Source organism: Prionailurus bengalensis, chromosome B2 (genome assembly GCF_016509475.1).
Source record: "Prionailurus bengalensis isolate Pbe53 chromosome B2, Fcat_Pben_1.1_paternal_pri, whole genome shotgun sequence".
NCBI classification, from domain to species: Eukaryota; Metazoa; Chordata; class Mammalia; order Carnivora; family Felidae; genus Prionailurus; species Prionailurus bengalensis.
The window spans coordinates 70,709,239-70,732,022 of NC_057349.1; the positions used below are offsets into that span (position 1 = coordinate 70,709,239).

Genomic DNA, 22,784 nt, shown 5'->3' on the forward strand with positions numbered 1-22,784 from the left:
TCTAATAATTTTTTTTTTTAACTTTACAGATGAAGAAAGTAAAGCTAAATGAGATGAAAGGACTCAACTCTAAGCCTACTTCATTCCGTTACGCTGCTGCCACCATGTCTAGCTAATCAGGCTAAAAGGTATTTCATTGAATCTTTCTATTCTTGTCCCAAACAAAACCAAAGAGCAATCAATACACAGTAAATGTGTTAAGTGCAGAAAGATTACAAATACAAGGTATTATACTGCAAGGGACAGAAGTCTTGTGCTTTGGGTTTTAATCTTACTGTCCTTAAATAATAGGGAAACAGCCTCGAACATAAAATTGATGCTATTACAAAAAGAAACCAGTAAAAAGTGATTGCTGAAAATGAATTTTTCTTGACTGGTTCTTCTAAGTATATACCACATGTAAGTATCCATCTATTTTAGAAAGAGGGAAAAAAAAAAAGTACCCCAGGAATGCCTACCTGCTTTCCTCAACTTAGAAATTTTAGTCATTTAAACAAAATTTCGTAGGGAGAAATGATCAATAGCACAAAAATACAAATCATCCCTTTAGCTGCTTAATCTGAATGGTCATTTATTATAGCCTTATATATTCTTTTTACTGTAATTGGGATTCTTGGGAAGTCAATAAGCAATGCTTTCATAAATCTTATCTTGTTATAACTGCTTAACAAGTGAAATATTTCCTCATTCCTCCATTTCTTTTGCAGAAATTTTACTTCACATTTTTGAAAAAATACTTACACAAACTGTTCCTTTGAATTATCTTACATATCTGAATACTGTATTTATCACCCAGTACAGTAACTTGCACATAGTAATAAATTAATAATTTAAAATAAAATGTACACATTAAAAGGCAAGTGACTTATTTTCAACCTTTGGTTATTTAGGAATTAGTGTACCCACAATCCTTTTAACTGGCTATTAACATTTTGGTAAATAGGGCAAAACTCTAATGCACCAGCATTTACATAATGCCTTCTTTGGTACAGTGCCTGTTGAAATTATGTACTGAGCACGTTATGTGTTACCCCCCCCCCCCCACAAAAAAGAGCAAGTAAGAAATCAGGAGACTCTACAAAATAGCTTAGAAAAACAAGTTTTCTATTTATTTTAAAAATAAGTTTGTAGTTACTACATTGCAGGGACAGGAATTCTTACACATACATTCTAGTTTGTATAAAAGGATTCAAAGAATTATGCATCAAAACTAACATAGAAAGTGTCCACATAACAGTAAAGAAAGGTCCAATCAATATGTACAAAAGAAAGGGCACTGCTATTCTGGTGTGAGACTGCCGTTTATAACATGATACTTCCAGGTTTCTGGAAGGAAAAAAACAAAAACCTCAATAAAGCTAAATAATTTGTCTTTAAACTCTGTTACTTATTACATACAACAGATTTGCTTGTGTTTAACATTGTTTTCTGTACAAAATAAGTATAAGTATAATTTTAATTTGAAAATGTGTCAGTTTCAACTTTAACCCTCTAGGTCAGTTACTTTTAAAAAATTGAGCTACATTCTACACGTCTAAATATCGTGTGACAGGATTTAACAGTTTTCTAAAAGATCTTTAATAAGACCTCATCTTCTTGCAGTTTTAATATGGTCCAAAAATGTAACTTTGTATTTTGCCTCAATTTATAGTTTATCATTGTGATTAATCAACACACACAATCTTAAAAGTCATGAGCATGTGTGTGCCTCTGTATCCTATCGTGTACTATATATCATCTCAAACCTATTCTCTTAGCTCCTTAAATGTAGAAACTCATAGCCACCCACTATTACGTATTTGGTTTGTGCCATATAAAGGTTAATTTCCTGATGATTTTATCTGCATTAAAAGAAGTACTTCAACACAGAGCTATCAAAACTAAAAATAATATATACTTATAGCTCATAATATTTTCTAATTGTTTTACTGTAGTGTGTACAAGATTTATCTCTGGAGCGCCAAAAGTGGTACTTACAGTCTTCTAACTCAATTTGACCTCTTCTTAGTTACTGTACATATAGTACATCATTTGGAGTGCTTAGCTTAGTATAATTAAGAACATAAGTAGTTTCTTAGTAAATGTAATATTCAGTTCAAATCACTTGGAAATTTGGGGAACTTTGGAGAAGTGCAAGGAGGAAAGTAAGGAAAAGGTGTATTTTTCTAATTTTAATAGGAAAATAAATTCTCACCTAAACATAACTAAACCACATCACAACCTGTTATGTAAAAAGTACTTTCTTAGTATGGGGGTAATTCACAGAACGTATAAGTACTTCCCCTTTTATGACTCTACAACCATGTATTTCCTGCATATAAGAATGCTTATAGCCCTTTAAACACTCAAGTATCTTGGTCCTTTCAACCTACTCAAAAATTAACTTCAGGTGAATAAAAACATTCAAAATAACAATTTGCTTTTAGTTGACATTTGAGAGATACAAGCTATGTTTGATAAAGTGGAATGCTAGAATTAAACATCAGCAAGAAGAACTAATTTATATTATTAATCATATTTTAAAACATGTAAATGTGAATACAACATAAGCAAAATGTTATTTGAATATGTCTGTTAAAATGTCTGATTAATATACTACACTCCAGATAAGAGTCAGTTCTAGGTGTTAACACACATGTGCTGCATGAGGATCTTTTTGCAGACCAGTCTATCTTAACGCAATTCATTTCCAAGCGATACTAAATTCTGCCAAACTCGTATTTCAGATGTGACATGATCAAGCCCACAATAATTCTATACAGTTACTCTAATTAAATTTAAGGAGGAAGATAGTTTCATAATAATGTTAACAAAGAGCCTTCAAATTTGTGAAGCTGTGCCAATAATAAAAACAATGGAAACAAGACCAACAAATCTTTAGTACATAAATTTAAGCAGAAAACAGGATAAAATTTTAAGAAAGTATAGATCTATTGCCCAGAGTTATGAGACTATAATTAGACTGAATGATTTATACTGCTCATTTGCAACATTTTATAATTTTATAAGATTTGATTGGGACTGGAGACTACCAGGTGGAGAGATTAGGTACTTAAAAATACAGAAATTGACTTATATTTTCCATGTATGTAATAAGTTATATTTCTGAAGCTTTCAATAAACTTGAGGTTTTTATTGCTCACCTAAGACAACTGCCAAATTTTCTTTTGGCCTACAAAGAATACATACATGGTGTCACTGTCTTAAAGAGGGTAATTTTTTCCAATACTTTTGATATCTGGTCAAACAGAACAAAAATACGGTGATGACATAAATTTCTCAATTCAACTTTTGCAATGTATAGAAGCTAAATTATAAAAATATAAAATCTAAATATATCTGATATTACTAATACATTTTTAAATGTTTTAATTACAAAGAATCTGAATCCATGTCATTTTTGCTTTACTAAGAAACCAATGTCTAATAATGTCCAAATAAGGTCATAAATACACAGTGTCTTTAGAACAGAAATAATACATTTACTTGTTGCATGTAAGATGGTAATTACTCTTTTCTTTGCTCAAGAGTTAGAACTAATCCATACATCATACTAGAGGTATATTCCACTCTAAGACTGTGTACGCTCTTCCTTTTTCTGTACACACCTTAAAACTGTACACTTGTTTTTTACAAAAATGGATTTATAGTCTATTTTTTTTTCCAACACAATGCAGATAACATCAGGAAATTACATGTTTCAAACAGATTGCCTTCAAAAGCAACAAATTACTTTAATGACTTAAATTTCAAACATACACATTATTCTCAATAATGGTGTAACTGAAAGACTCATTTTACTATACAACCAAGCCATCCATTTCTGCATTATGAAGAGTTTAACTACTGACTTTTAATTATATAGTTAAATATATTTGTTAGAAAAAAATAAATATACAAAAAACCTGAAAAATTTGAAATTATTTTTCAACTGCAAAATCACAGCAATCCAGTTAAGATCTGGAAAATGGTTTACTTAATTTCACAGGAGGTTTTCTGTACAAATTTAGGTACAAATGATCTAAAAAGCCCAAATGCATCACTTTCCACTGTTCTTCAAGACAATTAAATGACGGCTAACATTTATCCCTACCAGAAATAAGTAAAGAAATAATTATGTAATGTATTTTGCCAAGGTTCAATTAAAGACTTTATTTTTCTACATCAGGGTCATGCTGATACAGATTTTCCCATCCTCACTTTTTAAAAATGTAGTATCTGAAAATTTTGGTTACATTTTTGTACCATACCAGTCCTCAGAAAATACTACATTCTTTAAACTTTTAAAAAAATGGACAATTTTTAAACAATAGAAATGGTATTTATGTTGGTTTTTAAGGTATAAAATAACTACTGTACCATAAACAAATAAATAACTGCTTTCCTTTTCCATAGCAGTACATATAGCAATACATTCTCCTAAGTCATATAGTTATCATTTACAATAGACAACTCAATTTTACTAATGATGCAAAAAATAATAGAATACAAGGCACAATCATTAAATGGAATTTTTCTTTAGGGTGTATATTGACATACCAGCGTGATAAGGATACCATAAAAAGTGCAGAAAAAACACAATGTGCAATGAGACCACTGTATAAAACATGATTGCATAAAAAGTGATTTGGCCTATTTTAACCTTTAATAATTGAAAATAACCAATCTTCCCCTTAAAATTAAACTATAAAGTATGACATTTTAAAATTATTTTTATTCTACCACTATCTAAAAAATCCTGAAAAAAGAATTTATACCTGGGTAATAGTATATAAGTATGTGTTTGTATATATATTTAATTATACCCATTTATCAATATATACACATACACACACAGACACATTTCTTTGTAAGTCATTTTAGCCTATTAGATATGTCTAAAGTTTAGAAACGACATTAATCCAGATCAACAAGTAAACATCAAATCCCATACCTTTTTCCTGTATTCTCCTTGAATCCTTTAACCACTTAAACATTTTCTCTAAAACATCTCTGTCAAAGGACCCACCAGTGCATTATTTTCTACTATTAAGTACCAAAAAAAGATACATCTCAGCATAACTCTTTTTAATAACGTGCTCTTTAGAATAATATATAGCCTTTCCAATATTGAAAAGTGTATGCTGTCCTGACAGTCAAAAACAGGCTTTCCACTGCACTGATTCTCAGTCTTTGGCACAATAAACAGAGATTGAGTGATTGATATAAGAATCAAGGTCTGAAAAATTAGACAGTCAAATGTTTTCCAATGTGGATATGTTTCCTTTCCATCAGTACATTTTCTCTTATGTTTGGCAGAAATGGAATACAGCAAAAGCCTCATCTAGATTCTTTGTAGATGAACAATCTATAGTTAAATTAAACTTTTTAGGGTTATCAAATGGTGGGAATTTTTATATTTATCTTTAGAGGAAACACACTTCTGAATTTACTGCTACTCTGGTAACATCTGTCTTCCTAGGGGCACGACCTTCTGTATCAATAGAAATGTACCTGGCTTGGTCAAAAATAATTCATTTTAACATGAAATGCTCTATCACTAGGAATATTATGCTCCTTAAGAGTATAGCAGAACTGTCTTTTCCAGAAATAAACTGGGAATTCATTATAGGTCCTCAATTTCTTTTGTTTCAAACAGTGAATGAAATGAATGTTGAAATGCATAACCTATCTAAAGGCAATAAATAGCAAACATTTAAAATATATATGTATATATTTATATATATATATATTCATTTAAAGAAGTGAAGTGTCTTGTAAGTTTGTTTGTTTGTGGTTTTTTTTTTGTTTTTTTGTTTTTTTTTTTGCAAATCAAAACATTCCCTAATCCACCATAGCAGCAAGGAAGCAGAAGCCTTAGTTCTACGTATTCCTTAACTGTACCTGCTTTATGATTTTGAAGTAAAATATTTTGGTACAAGTTACCAACCAATTAAATTAGCTTTTGCTTTTTCAGTCAACTTTCGGACTCGTCCTCTACTAGAAGTTCCAAAAGTCAAAGAGGTGTCTTCGAACAACAGCTGCCTTTGCTCCTCTTCAGAATCATCCTCATTATAGAAAGCTGTCCTTCGACCTTGGTTTCTAGTTCTCATGTGGGGTTCAGAGCCTTTAAGTTCCTCAAACTCTTCTTCCTCATCCATAGGATCATCTGTCTTTTTTCGGTTACTTCTCCTTAGCATTTTAACACTTGTAGGAACTATGAGATCTGAATCTAGTTTTTGTGTCTTCATCTTCCTTTTCGGTTTTCTGCCTCCACGACTTTTTTTCTGTAACAGATCCTCCTTTACAGTATTAGTTTCAGAAAGAAAACTGCATGTTGAAGAAGGAACTACTTCGTCTCTGATTGAATGTACATCATTTTGCTCTGAGTTTTCTGGCTTTGCATACTGTAGTTTTTTGGGCTTTCTACCCCTTTTCTTGTGTATAACTTCACCACTATTGGTGTTAACTTCTACCTTAGGCTTCCTTCCAGGTCCTCTCTTTACAAGTTTAGATGGCTGCCCTCCATGGCCATTTACTTGAATGCTTCCTGGTACAAGAGCATTGTTCCTGCAATCTGCTAAAAAGGAACAACAGTACACTTAACATAGGGAATTGCTTTTTTTATTTGACTCTCAAACTAGTCATAAGGACACTGCTATACTTACATAAGCACGTAATTCTAATCTTTGTTTTTACTAAAATGAGAAAAGGGACTAACAGAAGGCTAATAGTTTAATGATATTATCTTCTACCTAAAACTCACAGAGGAAGAAAGACCCTTAATGAAATCATTAATGACCTCACATGAGGGAAATGACACTCAGCAAATAACCTGTTAACATTGTAAATTATGATATAGCTGAGATCAGCCAAGGTTTCTTAGCACTATTACCTTTACTACATGCTCTAATATATGAACACTGTTTCGATTACACAAAATGACCATATTCACTTGTATAGAGCTTAGCAACCACAAAGAACTTTACTGCTTACCTCATTAACAAGTTTTCAGTATTCCTACCTTTAAGCAGCTCAATCATGGAAAATGATGTTAGTATAAAATCCATGACCTTTTAACTTGGTAATCTGAATACATAGTAAGTATAACATCTCCTTCCACTTACCTCTAATAACTTTTTCTACTAGGGATGGAAGAAAAAGGGATATCAAGACTGGAATGTTTCTAGCTCTTATTTGATTCCTTTTTGGATACGATCATCATACCCTCTCTGGTATCAGAGAAGAGTTTACAATTTAAATATTTGCTTATGTTCCTCAGAGGTAAGAAGAATTTCCTCTCCTAATCCTACTACAAAAGAGGTTTTTGAGTACATCTATTAGAATAATTTATATCAATTATTCCCCATAAAAACTACCATGCCTTTGACATTCTTCCTCTATCCTAACTACAACACTAGAAATCAGTTACTCTTGGTTATGAACTATGTTCTCAGAATAGTTTAAAAAGGATGAAGTAAACAACTAAACAGTAGTTTCCTTCACAGGCTCTTTGAAACGGTCCTATATCCTTACGTAATTGAATGGCAAACAATTGATTTATTATCATAAGCAGTACTGAATCCATGTATCAATCAAATCTATTATGTATGCCATTATAATTGCAACAAACTCCAAGATAAAGGCTATTGTGCTTTTTAAAAAAATATAAAAATCTAGAGATCAAACTCTAAATCTATCTAGAGACCATGGTGAACTGCCTTTCTGTGTTAAAAATAAATGCTATTACCCCTTTAGATGAAGGAAAAAGATGACAAACACGTATTACTACTACCTTTGTTCTTCTAAAGTTCTTAAGTTTTTGTGTTTGGTTGTGGTGGGTGATCTACACTGCAATATTCTAAAGAAAATACATAAAGAGATGAACACTGCTTTTAAAGAGAATGCTTCCTCATAATGATATCTGTATAGCTTTGAATTATACTTCATATATATCAAGAAAAAAATCAAGAGGTCACAAAAGGCCAGAGCCAGAAGCAAAGGGAAAAGGCAAAGCCCTCATTTCCTGACCCCCATGATACAAATAATTTTCTTTAGTGGTTTTCCGGCATAAGGAGGGGAGTGGGAAGAGGGGAGAAATGTGTGTGAGTGTGAATAAAGTAATTAAGTATCTTCTAACACACAATTACACTTAACCTGTCTGAGGATTTTGTATATCTTACTTGTTTTACATTAAGACTGCTGACAAGGTTGTAAATAACCAGTCCACATACTCACTGTAGAAATTCTACAGTTTGGCTTCAAGGACTCCATGAATTTCTTGAAATGTCCAAATTTTGTGTGAATATGCCTATGGGCATTTTCTGGGGAAAGGACTACAGGTTTCATCAACTTTGCAAAGCAATGCATTAAGTAAAAAGGTTAAGAATGAATGTAACACTCTTTATATGGGCCTGTGTTCAGTATGGTAGTTATTAACCATGTGGCTACTGAGCAATTGAAACAGCTATGCAATTGAGGAACTGAATTTTTAATTTAAATGTGGATACTGAAGCACTGTACATTTTAAATATTGATTACAGGTTGAAATGACAGTATTTTTGATATGATGGAATAAATTATTAAAATTAGTAATTTTACCTGTTTGTTATTATTAGATGTAGTAGCTACTAGAAAACTTAAAATAATATACATGATTTATAGTGGCTTATATTATATTTCCACTGGACAGAATTGCCTCTTGATTCTAACAGTTAATCCAGGTGTCAATGTTTATGTAATAAGTCATCATTAATGACTTATTAGCTAATTATATTTCTATACTGCACTGGTAACTCATGTATTTGTGATACGCAAAACTTATAAATCAAATTGGTTACTGGACCCCCTATTGTTAATGCTAGAACCAATTCACTATGTACATCTGATTTCTGTAGGGTTCAAAGTGACAGAAGCAAGGCCAATATACTATACAAAAAACTTTGAATTTAGTTCAGAAAGGAAGAATAATAAAAATGTAAAACACTGATATACAAAGTCATTTGCTTCTTTATTCACTTACTGACCACTATATAGTAAGTATAAGTGACTGAAAAAGTAATTAAACCCAGAAGTTCAGATTCCACTGGATACAAATACATGTAAAAAAGAATACTCTAATAAGTGTTACCACAAAAAGCAATGAACAGGGTGTTCTGGGAACATAAAAGAAGTGCTTGATTCTGTCTAAAGAACCCAAGAAGAGGCTTCCTGGAGTGGATAATATTTCAAAGTGGAACTTGAAAGGTAATAGGAAACCATTAAATTGGGAGGGAAAAAAAGACATTCCAAAGAAGGAAGAAAAGGACAATGATATTTCAGAGACTTCAAGTGTATAGGATAGCTGGGACATAAAAAGGAGAGGGAAAAGTAAAGAAAGCTGGAATGTTAGGCAGCAGCCAAGTAATGAAGAGTCTTATATAATAAGCAAAAACATTAAAATCTGACTCCATGGATGATTTGAACGCAGGGAAGGATTTCAACTGTGTGTGTGTATGGGCATGCATGCATTTGTGCTAAAGATAAATGATCAGAAAGATCACTTTTACGCAATGTGGAAGACGTATTGGGTAAGGAAGAGTTGAGAATCAAGACAGCAACCCCAGTTAGAAAACTAGAACAGTCCAGGTGAGAAATTATGTAGGCCTGAATTAAAAACACGGAAGTGAGAGGAACCGACTTTAGAGAAATTAAGGAGGCAGAAATAACAGAAACTAACGACTGTGAAGTAGATCTGGAAGAGAAGGCTAGATGACTCCCTGACTTTAAGCTTACATAGAGGGGTATATCCCAATGCCATTATACATATAAAAGGACATTTCAGTAGAAATATTAAATTTTGAGAGGTTTCAGAGGAGAACATTGAAGAGGAAATTGTTTAGGCATACGTTGGAAGCTGTGATACAAAATGCTTCTTCTTGAACTGCTCACTGCCAATAAGCCATAATTGTTTTAACACATCATAGGGTGTACTATATCAGTTTCTTTCTCCATCGTTCAAACATAAAGCCTTTAAAATGAAAATCTGCAGATGAGAGAACTTGGAAGCATAACTGTAAAGGGCTAAAAGTTTTATGACAGAACAAAGGTCGGGCTGTGGACAACCCTGATGAGTTAACATTCAGTGAAGGGCAGGGCAGTGTGCTGAATTTTGTGATGTAAGAACTTAATTTTTCTAAAAAGGAAAGACGTCTACATTTGGTTAAGTAAATCTAATTTAATTTAAACTACCTGAAAATACTTTTTAAGGTTTTGTAATAATGAAGTCAGGAATTAGTTAACTTACATCAGTAAAAGCCTTTGATTCTAGAATTTGTTTTTATTTCCATAAAGCAAGTTTTTCTTGGCTCTTAAAATTTAATGACAATACAGTTTGCTTTGGGCACAAAGCTGCAAATCAAAAGATGTCTCACTGAATGTACCAACTAATACAGAATGTGACTTTTAAATGAGCAACCTAACAAAAAGTGGATATAAATGCTACCTCCAACAAAAAGCATTATTCTTAAGAAATACCTACTTTATCTTGGAAGATACAAATAATACCTTACCTTGCTCCATGACGGGTGATGACTTTGAAAGAGTGGATGTTTTTGAGAGTACAGATGATTTCACTTTACGTTTGACTGGCTTTTCCTTTTCTGTGTTTTCTTTTGCAGAATTATTCCTAGTGCCATGACTAATACTGGACTGACCAGGACTTGAAAGAGTATTCAAGGTTTTGGAATGTTTCACAGAATTTTCTAGAACTGAAACACATACACACACACACACACACACACACAATTAAAAGCTAAATTATTTAACCTATAAACAAGCAAGGAGGTTGGGATTACTTGTAATTTGAACTGCTTGAATTAGTGAAAGGATAAAACCTAGGAGTTGCTTAATGCTTTCTTAGGAAATCTACTTTCAAACAGGAAAAAGGAATACACAAAGAAACTCTTTTAACAGTTTCAGACCTTTCTGATGATGTCCAGTAACTTCAATATTATGAAGGCAAGCCATAGCAAATTGTTAGCAAGTCTGGGTACTAGGATTTTAATCCAGGCAGTTTGGATCAGAGTTACCATTTTTAAGTATTCTATGCTAACATTACTAAACCTCATTTTTTTTTCTTATTAAAAGCAAAAACAAATAAGCAAAAAAGAGCAAAACCAACACTTTCTGCTGGAATTTACAAAAATCTCATATATTTCATTTGGCAAAATAAAAGCTAAATTTAAAAATCATATATACTTCAATTTAGAAACTGTAAATGATTCTTACTTGTTTTCCCTGGCATTGCAGATGTATTAGCTTTTGAAATTAAAGCCTTTGCTGCAGAAGAAGTAGATGGCTGCTCAGTGGTAACTGGATCTACAACCACTCGATTGCTTCTGGTTCGAACTACAGAACTGGATTCTGTTTTACCATTTATCTGAGTGGCATTATGCCTCGGTGGTATTGATCGTGTAGGTGTAGAGAATGGAGAGGTAGAGATATCTGACTTTAGCTGGGGTTTTAAGGTCCTTTTTTTCCTTTCAGGGCTGTAAATAAAATAGTATCATTAGTCATTCCTATAGCTCTATGCGGATAAATAAAATAGTTTTATAATACTGTTGGATTCAATATTTGTACTATTATGAAATATGTTAAAATATGAGATTTGTAGTGGATTTCATATGGTTGTGAGCCTTTGAAAGTGAATATTTAGTGAAGGATTGCCATAAATGCTACAGTTATATGACAGAAAGCATGATGCCATCACTATCCTAAAAATGCTGTTTTACTGTATAGATTTAGCAGTTTGAATTTAAGCACTTACACTAGTATAGCTTTAGTTAAAAGATTAAAAATCCTCCACATCATAGGAACTTGCATGTCAAATATATCATTCTGCAATATAGGGAATAGTAAAGGAAGTATTAAAAAACACCAAATTCTATCATTTAGATGACAAAGTTATAGATCAGTTGATGTTTTTTAAAATAAATCATATACCTTGATGCAGCACTACTGGAAACAGAGCTGCTTCTGTTTCTTTTCTTCCTCCTTTTGGTTATTGTATTTCTTTTATGAAAACGAAGAGCAGATTTATAATCTGATAAAACTGAACTAATGTGTTCTTCAAAGAAAGCAGACAGGCGCAAACTCATGCTGTAAATCTACGATAAGAAAAAAAGTGCTTAAATGTGGAAAGGAAAATGCCTGCTCAGTAAATATTAACATATAACTTAAGTATTTTCTTTAGCAAAAAGTTTCAACAATTTAAACATTATGTTTTTCCAATCTCTTTAGATGAAGAGTAAAACTAAAGCCTTTTTACATTTAAACTGTATTTTTTGTAAGTTTTATTTTTAATTTTTGAGAGAGAGACAGAGAGAGAATATGAATGAGAATCTTAACTAGGCTCCACATTCAGTGCAGAGCTCATCATAGCACTCAATCCCATGACCCTGGAATCATGATCTGAGCTGAAATCAAGAGTCATACACTCAACTGACCGAACCACCCAGGTGACCTGACAATTAAACTATTTTTACATTTGGATTAGAAATCTTCCAAGGTTTCAGAGTCTAAGTTTTAATTTTTTGGGGGGGAGGGGGGGTGGTTCAAGGAGCAGAGGGAGAGACAGAATCTTAAGCAGACTCCATGCTCAGCACTGAGCCATTATAATGCAGGGCTCGATCCTACAAACCTGGGATCATGACCTGAACCGAAATTGAGTTGAATGCTCAACCAAATGAGCCACCCAAGGGCCCCAGATTTCAGATTCTTAAATAAGAGCCCTAGTATCAATTCACACGGCCTATACAGACAAAATTCCTTTGAACTCTATCACACTGAAACTATCCCTGAGGTTTTGAACCTGTTACCTAGGACTATCATCTATATTTTTTCTTTTTTTAATTTCCTTTTTTTTTTTTTTTTTAACATTTATTTATTTGAGAGATAGAACACGAGTGGGTGAGGGGCAGAGAGAGGAAGATACAGAATCTAAAGCAGGCTCCAGGCTCTGAGCTGTCAGCACAAAGCCTGATGCAGGACTCAAACTCATGAATTGTGAGATCATGACCTGAGCCAAAGTCAGATGCTTAACCAACTGAGCCACCCAAGTGCCCCTATTCTTTTTCATTTCATTTCCATATATCACCCTTTTGTGATATCTTGTCTGCCCAAAGAGAGGTAAATGATATTTATAATTTTACTCATTTTTATAAATCATTCACAAAAATACCTTTCCATTAATGCAGAAAATAGCTGGAAAAGTTAAGCCCACATAGCCCTAATATATACCAGGACAATAAGTATGTGGTATGTGTTAAGGAAAAGTAACCATCCCTAAACATTAATGTCATCACTTTTATTTTATAGAAGGAAAGAAATAAAAATATGTGAATTCTTTTTTCCACTAGGATACCATTAAGAACATAATATAAATTTTGCTCTATATTTAATTAACAGAACACTTAGTTACTTAACATACTTTGCTACTAATTTCATTTAAATTAAACATAGACAAAACCAGTTTTAAGTATATACCCTTGATCTTTTGCTTGGTGTATAGGCTTTGGAATTGCTAAAAATAAGTCTGACATCTTTACATAATTCCATGGGTGACTCATAATTCCCAGCCTCTAAAGTTTCTCTAACAGTAGCAAAATCCATTGGAGTGTCAATGATGTCTCTGTAGTCCTAAAAGAAGAAAAACAGGTGGTATTACTATTAACATCACTACCACAAGGCATTAATACTCAGCACAGGGATTGACATACAATTCCTGTGATGAGTATAAGTCCTAGAACTATTAATAATCCCTTACTTTCCTCATCAAGGCTTTTTTTTTCCCTAATAATTTTTATTTTTTTCATGCCCTCTCCCTTTTATTGCAGTCAACATAGGTTCTTCTCATTCAAGAAGCTATCGAGTTCTGCTGCTTTTTCTTGAGGAAGAGGTAAAGGGTAGAGTTTTTCTGGAAAAAGAGGATTAAGAGTACTGAAAAAAACCTTAGATCCACAACTAACAAATTTAACATAATGAAACTCAAAATTTTATACTAGCTATGAACTCTAAAGGCTCTGACATATATCTTTAAAATAAGCAGATAAAAAATAAATAAAAAATAAAATAAGGAGATAAAACAATAGAAATACACTAATACCCCATTTGTGTGGAGGCCTGAATTCTAGTAATCTCAACTTTAGTACTACAATTGGGAACTCTGCATTAATCAGGAATTGTGAATGTAAATAGTTGTCACAAAGCCTATACACTTCATCAGACAAAGGAGAAGTGGAATCACCTAAAGTATCTACCTAGTCAACTGTGTATAAAATAAGGCAATAGATTAGAAGCAATAAAAACAGACAAGTGAAAGCAGAAAGAAACAGAAGGGTATAAAATTATTTGAATATGGTATCTTTTAAAAGAGAAAGAGTAATACATCTTTTCCATAGACCAGAAGTATGTAACTACATTTTTCAACACGTAGCTTGAGTTTGCACCATCAAATTTAAATTATGATCAAGTATATTTGACCATAAGGGAAATAGCATTGTTACCTTTTACAAATAGGGACAGTTTTATTTCTTCTGTAACAATCTATATGCCTTTTATTTCTTTTTCTTACCTTATTGCATTGGCTAGAATTTGCAGTACTATGTTGAAAAGCAGTGGTGAGAACAGGCATCTTTGCCTCATTCCCAATCTTAGGGGGAAAGCATTTGGTTTTTCATGATTAAGTACAATTTAGCTGTAGGTTTTTAAACAGATACTCTTTATCACGTTTTCAAAGTTCCCCTTTATTCCTAGTTTACTTAAGAGTTTTTTTTTTTTAATTATCATTAATGGTGGTTATCTTACATTATGTATTTGTCTATATTGCATCCATTCATCACAGGACTAATTATGAAAATTATATTTTCATATCTTTTGTATTCCTGATGCTCTGGTGATTTGGGATTCTTACAGACCTGAAGAGAGCCTGCCCCTCCCAGGACTAACCAATTCTTAGAGACAGACCAACCCTACGCCCCAAAGCCCACTGGAATTATTCAAATTAGCCAGTCCTAAAGTGTTTACCCTGCTCTGCCTTGCCTTTCTCATAAAAACCCCAATAACGGCTCTGGCTTAAGCATTTCCTTGCTCCTGCCTTTTGCCATCTGACCAAAACCTGATGTTTCCCTTGTGGCTCTAAGTGGCATTCAGTGACACCATCTCTGGGACTTGTGAATGTAATAAATTTCCTTTTAAGCCCCATTCTCATATGGGAATGCTGACTGTACCATCTAATCCCATATCTGATATGTGCATTCTTAGAACAAATGTGTATTCTGTCAAATACTTTTTCATATGCATTGATACAATCATCTGACTTCTCTCCTTCAATATGATGAATTACACAGATTCATTTTTGAATTATTGAATGAGACTTCCATACCTGGATAAAAGCCCACTTGGTCATGGTATAATATCATTTTTATATATCACTGAATTCTATTTGCTGATATTTTATTGAGAATTTTTGCATTTTCTTTTGTATTTTTTTGGTCCAGTTTTAAAATCAGGATAATACTGGTTTCACAGAATGGGTGCAGAAGTAGTAGTCGTCCCTTCTCTGTCTTGTGAAAGAGACTATGTAGAATTTGTGTTAATTCTTTAAATTTTGGTAGGATTGTCCAGTGAAGATATTTGGACTTAAGACATTTCTTTTTTGAAAGCTTTTAATTACAAATTAAATTTCCTTACTAGTTACAGGGCTATTCAAATGATCTATTTTCTATTGGGGGAGTTGTGGTAGTCTGTACTTTGAGAAATGGTCCATTTCACCTATGATGTCAAATCTGTATGTGTAGAGTTGCCTGTAGTATTTATTATCTTTTTGGTATCTGTATGGTCTGTAGTGATATCCTCTATTGCATTCCTGATATTAGCAACTTGTGTCTTTTTTCTTAATAGAGATTTGTCACTTTTACAGATCTTTTCAAAGAACCAGATTTTTGGTTTTATGGATTTTCTCTATTGTTTTTGTTTTCAGTTGCATTGATTTCTTTTTATTATTTCCTTTCTTCTGCTCACTGTGGGTTAATTTTAATTTTTCTTGGTTCTTGAGGAGAGAGCTTGGATGACTGATTTGAGACTTTTTCTATTCTCATGTACTATTTTAGTGCTCTATGTTTTCCTAAATTTTTTAGCTTCATCCCACAAATTTTTATATTGTATTCATTTTCATTTCTTAGTTCAATGTGTTTTATTTCCCATAAGACTTCTTTGATCTCACAAGCTTTGATCTCTATATTATTCAGAAATATATATTTATTTAGTCATCAATCAAGTGATTAGAGATTTTCCTGTTACTTTATTTCTGGTTTGATTCCACTGTGGCTGGAAAACACTCTGTAATGATTTCAATTACATCTGTCCTGCTGTTTTTTTACTTTTCTTCCCAATCTTCCTTGGTCACTTGAACAGATTCAATTTGATTTATGTACTGTGTTTATGACTGTAACTCTATGAATACACCTTTTAAGTGGTTGATCAGGTATTTATAATATATACAAAATTACCAAAACATACCGGTGTTATACACAAAATAAAGCAACCCATGGAATGGGAGAAGCTATTTGCAAATGACATATCCAATAAAGGATAGGATCCAAAATAATATAAAGAACTTATAAAACACTCAAAAAACAATCTGATTTTAAAAATGGAAAAAAGCAGACACTTTTCCAAAGAAGACATACAGATAGCCAACAGATACGTGAAAAGATGCTCATCAATGAGGTATCACCTCACACATGTCAGAATGGCTAAAATCAAAAATACAGGAAACAACAGGTGTTGGCGAGAAACAGGAACACTCCTGTGGAGAAATAGGAACACTCATGTACTGTTGGTGGGAATGCAAACTGGTGCAGCTACTTTGGGAAACAGTATGGAGGTTCCTCAAAAAGTTAAAAATAGAACTACTCTACAATCCAGCAATCACACTACTGGGTATTTACCCAAAGAACACAAATTCAAAAGGATATATGCACTCCTATGTGTATAGCAGTATTATTGATGAATGGATAAAGAAGGTCTATATATACAGTGGAATATCATTCATCCATAAAGAAGAACGAAATCTTGCCATTTGAAATGACATGAATGGAGCTAGAGAGTATAGTGTTAATTAAGCAAAATGAGGCAGAGAAAGACAAATACCATTTGATTTCACTCATGTGGAATTTCACAAATAAAACAAGCAACAGGAAAAAAGTGAGGGGGGGGGAGTGTCAAAGTAAGAAACAGACTCTTAGAGAACTAATGATTACCATAAGGGATTAAGGAATGCACTTGTGGTTATTTAATAAGCACAGGGTGATGTATGGAAGTGCTGAATCACTATATTGTACAGCTGAAACTAACTGAATGTTAACTAACTGGATTTAAAATAAAAACAAAGTTTAAAAAAGTGAAATAGAAAAGAATAATATATCCAAAGTGAAAACTGTAATTTCAGATTTTCCTGTGTAATAAAATCATATAAATGACCTTAAAAAAAAAAAAGACATTCCAAAGACTGAAACCCTGATTCTTAAGATAGTTTGTAGGGGGAGGGGCTCGGGGGGCAGCAAAGTTAAAGGAGTTAGAAAACTGCCTTATGCAATGGTAACGTCATTTGAACAGTGTCTGTGCAACCTCTCTCTCTCCTTAAGGGTAACTAACCACTTCAACAGAAACTATAATTACATGGATACTGAATATTATGACATACTGGCTCTATAAACTTTGCAGATTTTAGGAAAATGTTAAATATATTTATATAGAACACTTCTTCTTGGTTCATATCTTGGGTTTCTGTTACTCCAAACACTATATAACCATTTAATGTATCTGTTGAATAAATGGGGTAGAATATTTATTTAGCATGCTGATTTCCATCAAAAAATTTTAATTTTTATTTATTTATTTATTTTTTTAAATTTTTTTTTTTCAACGTTTATTTATTTTTGGGACAGAGAGACACAGAGCATGAACGGGGGAGGGGCAGAGAGAGAGGGAGACACAGAATCGGAAACAGGCTCCAGGCTCTGAGCCATCAGCCCAGAGCCTGACGCGGGGCTCGAACTCACGGACCGTGAGATCGTGACCTGGCTGAAGTCGGACGCTCAACCGACTGCGCCACCCAGGCGCCCCCAAAAATTTTAATTTTTAAAATCCTGCTTTAAGTATTTGACTAAACTCAAAATGTGAACAAACATTTTCATACAAAAGCTGAAATATGAAGAATATGACTGCCATAAATATTCTAGTACAGTTAGGCTGGCAGTTAACTTATAGTTAATTCTGAAGTATAAAAAGCAGATAAATCTGGTTTTCTCTTCTCAGTGATAATAATAAAAAACAGCAAATAATCCTAAGTCTTTACACTTCCCTCCATCAAGGAGTACTGTAAGAGACAAGTGATCAAATTAAAATTTTTTCTTGCTTCTTCTATTTGTTTAATACTTTTGGCTGCTAGAAGGAGAACCTCTAAATACTGTTCTCATTATTTTGAATACCTCAGTACCTCAGAGAGACTACATTCTTATATACTAGTTATTCTGCAAGAACACTGCCTAAGCTCTAGTGCACCTGATATAGGAAATAGGGGCTCCTGTCCTCACTTTGTCAACAAATAGCTGTGTATCTTGGAGAGCTGCTTCACATGAGCCTCAGTTCAACAATGAGTCAGCTATACCTGTATCCATATATAAATATATGTATTGTTATCATATATATATTTTTTACATACACACACACACACACACACACACACACACACACACTCACACACACACACTCTCTCTCTCTCTCTCTCTCTCTGCAGGTGTTTGTATTCTGGACTTTTCCCCATTAAGGAAGAGAAAGATACAAGCTTTAACGTTTAGATTCCAGATGCACAAGTGTAACACTATATGCAGTCATGAGAATAGGTCTCTTCTATATTTTTTGTATGGCTGTTTTAACATTTTTCTTTTGTACTTAGAGTTTTGATTTTTCACTATTATTCCAGGTAAAGATTTTTTTTTTTTCATATCTATCCTGCTCAGGAGTCATGCTTTGTCAAATGTTTATGAAACCTAGAAAACCTTCAGCCATTAACTCCTCAAAGACTGCCCCTTTCCCATTCTGAAACTCCTGTAAGTTATGTTTTGAATTTTTTCATCCTATCTACTGTATCTCCTTTCTTTCAGAGAGTTTTAATTTCAATTATTTCACATTCCATTCTCAGAAATTCCATTTTGTTTACAATTTTTTAAGATTTATTTATTTTGAGGGAGAGAGAACATGCAAGTGGGGGAGGGGCAGAGAGAGAGAATCCCAAGCATGCTCCATGCTGTCAACGCAGAGCATAGCACAGGGCTTGAGTTCACAAACTGAAATAACCTGAGCTGAAATCAAGAGTCAGATGCTCAACCGCCTGAGCCGCCCAGGTCCCCTTATTTAGTTTAAATTTTCAAAAATATCTGCCTTTTCCCCCTCAAATAACGTCTTTTTTTCCTTATGCTTCTTATCCCTCCATTTATCTATTAAACCAAAATAACAACCAAGTTTCATTGGCAGCATTTTTTCCTTTCTTGGTGATGCATAAAATAAGTCATTGGTGTTTTATATCTGATGAAGTATAGTATTTCAGAAATAATCTATTATGTCAAGTTTTGGGGAAGAGGGTACTAATATTTCCACTTGTTGTTTCTGTAATATTTATGATGGATCACTCCCTCATATAGCTTGCGATTTCTTTTTATCATTAATTCACCTTTGTTTAGGGTTTGGTTTTTTTCTCCCTCTGATGAATTTCTACACACATGGATACTGTAAATTTAGGCTCTAAATCTATGCGTAGAGCCAGCTATGAGAGATTTCTCTCTTGACAACAGAACAACAGAGATATTTTTCCTTGTGGAGGGAATTATACTATTGTTTTCATCGAGGGTGAAGTCTTTCAACAGTCCTGGGAAGGGGGGGGTCTCAGTTCTAATTTCCTTCCTCAGTGTGGATTGCATGGCTTTTTCTGTCTCTACATTAAAACATTAAAGCTTTCATCTATCTCTTCTTTTCTGGGGAAAAGTCTAGAATACAAACACCTGCAAGCATTAGATAAACTATAATGTTTTCTAAAATACATAGCTGGGCTTGTAAGAAACAAAAGGAAATCCACAGGTTCCAAAAGCAAAGAGAATTGAAAACCAGAGTACTGTAGCATTAGCTAACTTCTTCTATGACTTTTTTGGAATATAGGGTTCAAACTAGCCCAGTTTATTACATTGCTGGAATTAAAAGTTTATCTTGTACATTCAAGATTCCAGGTTTCTCGATCTTTAAATGACAAAAAAAAAAGGCATTTTATGATATTTATCTACTGATGAAATTTCTCTATTTTCATTCATCATTTTGAATTAGAACACACACATAAAAAACAATTAATGAAGTCAGGTGATATCACATTTGGGTCATGATCTCTTATAAAATATTTCATTTTTATTTTCATTTGAAACCATAAATGAATGCTACCTGAACTGTACAACCTTTAATAACTGAATAAAGGAATAAAAAAAAAATCACTTTAAACTATATTTAGATTGCTAAGACTGCATGCAAAAATAAATATTCGGATCAGTTTTACTCAACCTCCCTACCTTGAATTCCATAAATATAATTATGCCACCTTGCATTTGTATATAGTGCTACAAGTGAAAAATTATTTTAATGTGTTCTCATTTCATCCATAACCCTGTAGGGAAGGTTAGGTATTATTACTCTTGTTTCCTGTAACTGCCATAATAAATTCTTGGAATTAGTCTGAGAAAGAAAATAGTAAAAAATAATATTCAGATAAACAAACTAAATGACTTGCTCAAAGTTGCACAGCTGGTAAGTGGGAGTGCTGGGGCCATAATCTAATACTTCAGAGTCTTAATTTGGGGTTCTTTCTGTTTTATCTTTTTCTTTTCTTTTTTTTAATTTTTTTTTTTTCAACGTTTATTTATTTTTGGGACAGAGAGAGACAGAGCATGAACGGGGGAGGGGCAGAGAGAGAGGGAGACACAGAATCAGAAACAGGCTCCAGGCTCTGAGCCATCAGCCCAGAGCCTGACGCGGGGCTCGAACTCACGGACCGCGAGATCGTGACCTGGCTGAAGTCAGACGCTCAACCGACTGCGCCACCCAGGCGCCCCTCTGTTTTAAATACCACACTACTCAACTTAGATGCTCCATTTAGCCAAATAGATGAGAACACGTATTTAATAATGAAGAAATAAACTATAACCATAAGAAATAGCTTAAATAGCGAATTGTCATGTGTGAGATATATGGCAAGCTGACAGGTAAGGTAATATTTTCAAAAATACTTACTGGATATTCAAGGAGATCTACTGGCTGGCGGAAAGGCTCAGAATCTTCACATTGAAATATGAGATTTAATAATTCTTGACATTGTTTCTTCCATGCTTGAATATCGTAAGATTGAGCTCTGTTACGTAATCTCCTTCTAGGCTGATGGTCCTGAAATGAAAATTTTCAATGTATTAATAAAATAAAACGTATAAAAGCTTCAAATATATTAAAATAAAAAATTAATAAAGTAACATTTATACAGTACAATTTGTATTTTTAATGCAATCTCAAATAATTAGGTCATATACAGTAACTCAAATAGAAAATATTATTCACCTAGTTCTGAAAACCATGTATTTTGTTATGGAAACTGATTTAGAAGTAATACTTAATCTGTCTTTAAAAATACTAAGAGTTAAAAAACTGCCTTTAATACATTTTAATTCATATAAAGTATTTCTGCTAAAACAAAAAATCTTACCTTTCTTTTTCGGGTAGAAGTTCCTGGCACATCAGCATCTTTCTCTTCTTCCTTTGAAATAAGAGTTTATCAGATTCACTAAACATTCTAGACTTCATTACATGTTTTAGAGTTTAGAGAATCTACCATAGTAATTTATATACCAATTATCACTTTTACACTTTGGAAAACCCATAATGTATATGCTGGAACATTTTATGGGCTCATTAGAGAGTCCCCCACAATATTTTTAATAACTACAGCAAAAAAATGCTGAACTACTTTTTGGAAACTACAGCATTAACCAAAAATAATTTTCATTACAGCATTTACCTGAAAACTACTATGTGTACATTTCTTTATGTGTATATATATATATATATATATATATATATAAAGACCAATATTAATATCATAATGAAATGTTAAATACCTCAGAATCGGACAAAACTTTCTTCTTCATTGAATTGTACAGTGGAATTAAGTTGTAACAAGTCTGATCCCTAAACAGCAAGGAAATGTTAGTACGTAAGATTAGAGTCCTAAGATTTAATTTTTTTTCCTTTAAATCTGTTAACAAAACCAGATTTTAAGATAAAGTTTGAAGCGGAAGGCTTTTTTCATTGGTTAACTCCAAAACCCTATACCCACACACCTGCCCATGCCCCTCCACCCTATGTGGAGCTTCCATTCTGGCCTATTTCAATACACCAAACCCAATTTTTACCTCCCAGTATTTGCTCAGGTTGCTGCTGTGTGTGGGATGTCCTCTTTCATTCCTCAATACACAAAGGAAAGCTAAGATACTTCCTGTCTTCTAATTCCTTCTTCCTTTCATTCTTAAATATTTATAGTCATTCCCTAAAATTTTGTCCTTTAGTCATCTTTTCTTGACACTACAGCTTTTGCCCTGATAACCTTACTTGTGTAAATGAATTCCAAATTCTATAATTTGGTCTGACTCTTCTCTTGAGATTCCTATCATCATCTAGAA

The 22,784-nt window shown here is 33.0% G+C and overlaps 1 protein-coding gene across 3 annotated transcripts in view; it reads right to left on the reverse strand.

Moving 5' to 3' along the window:
* Nucleotides 1–1,083: 1,083 nt before the first annotated feature.
* The window catches only part of LOC122489714 (pleckstrin homology domain interacting protein), a 140,123-nt gene continuing 118,422 nt past the window's right edge, over nucleotides 1,084–22,784 (reverse strand). For 2 of the 3 annotated variants that reach the window (XM_043591865.1, XM_043591867.1), the window contains exons 33-40: nucleotides 22,224–22,293; nucleotides 21,812–21,862; nucleotides 21,349–21,498; nucleotides 13,504–13,656; nucleotides 11,962–12,125; nucleotides 11,248–11,507; nucleotides 10,530–10,727; nucleotides 1,084–6,559 (exon numbers count right to left, since the gene is read on the reverse strand). In XM_043591865.1, coding sequence (XP_043447800.1) covers nucleotides 5,922–6,559; nucleotides 10,530–10,727; nucleotides 11,248–11,507; nucleotides 11,962–12,125; nucleotides 13,504–13,656; nucleotides 21,349–21,498; nucleotides 21,812–21,862; nucleotides 22,224–22,293 — 1,684 coding nt within the window. In that variant the 3' untranslated portion in view covers nucleotides 1,084–5,921. The remainder of the gene's footprint in view (nucleotides 6,560–10,529; nucleotides 10,728–11,247; nucleotides 11,508–11,961; nucleotides 12,126–13,503; nucleotides 13,657–21,348; nucleotides 21,499–21,811; nucleotides 21,863–22,223; nucleotides 22,294–22,784) is intronic. The other variant, XM_043591866.1, reaches the window with a different exon arrangement.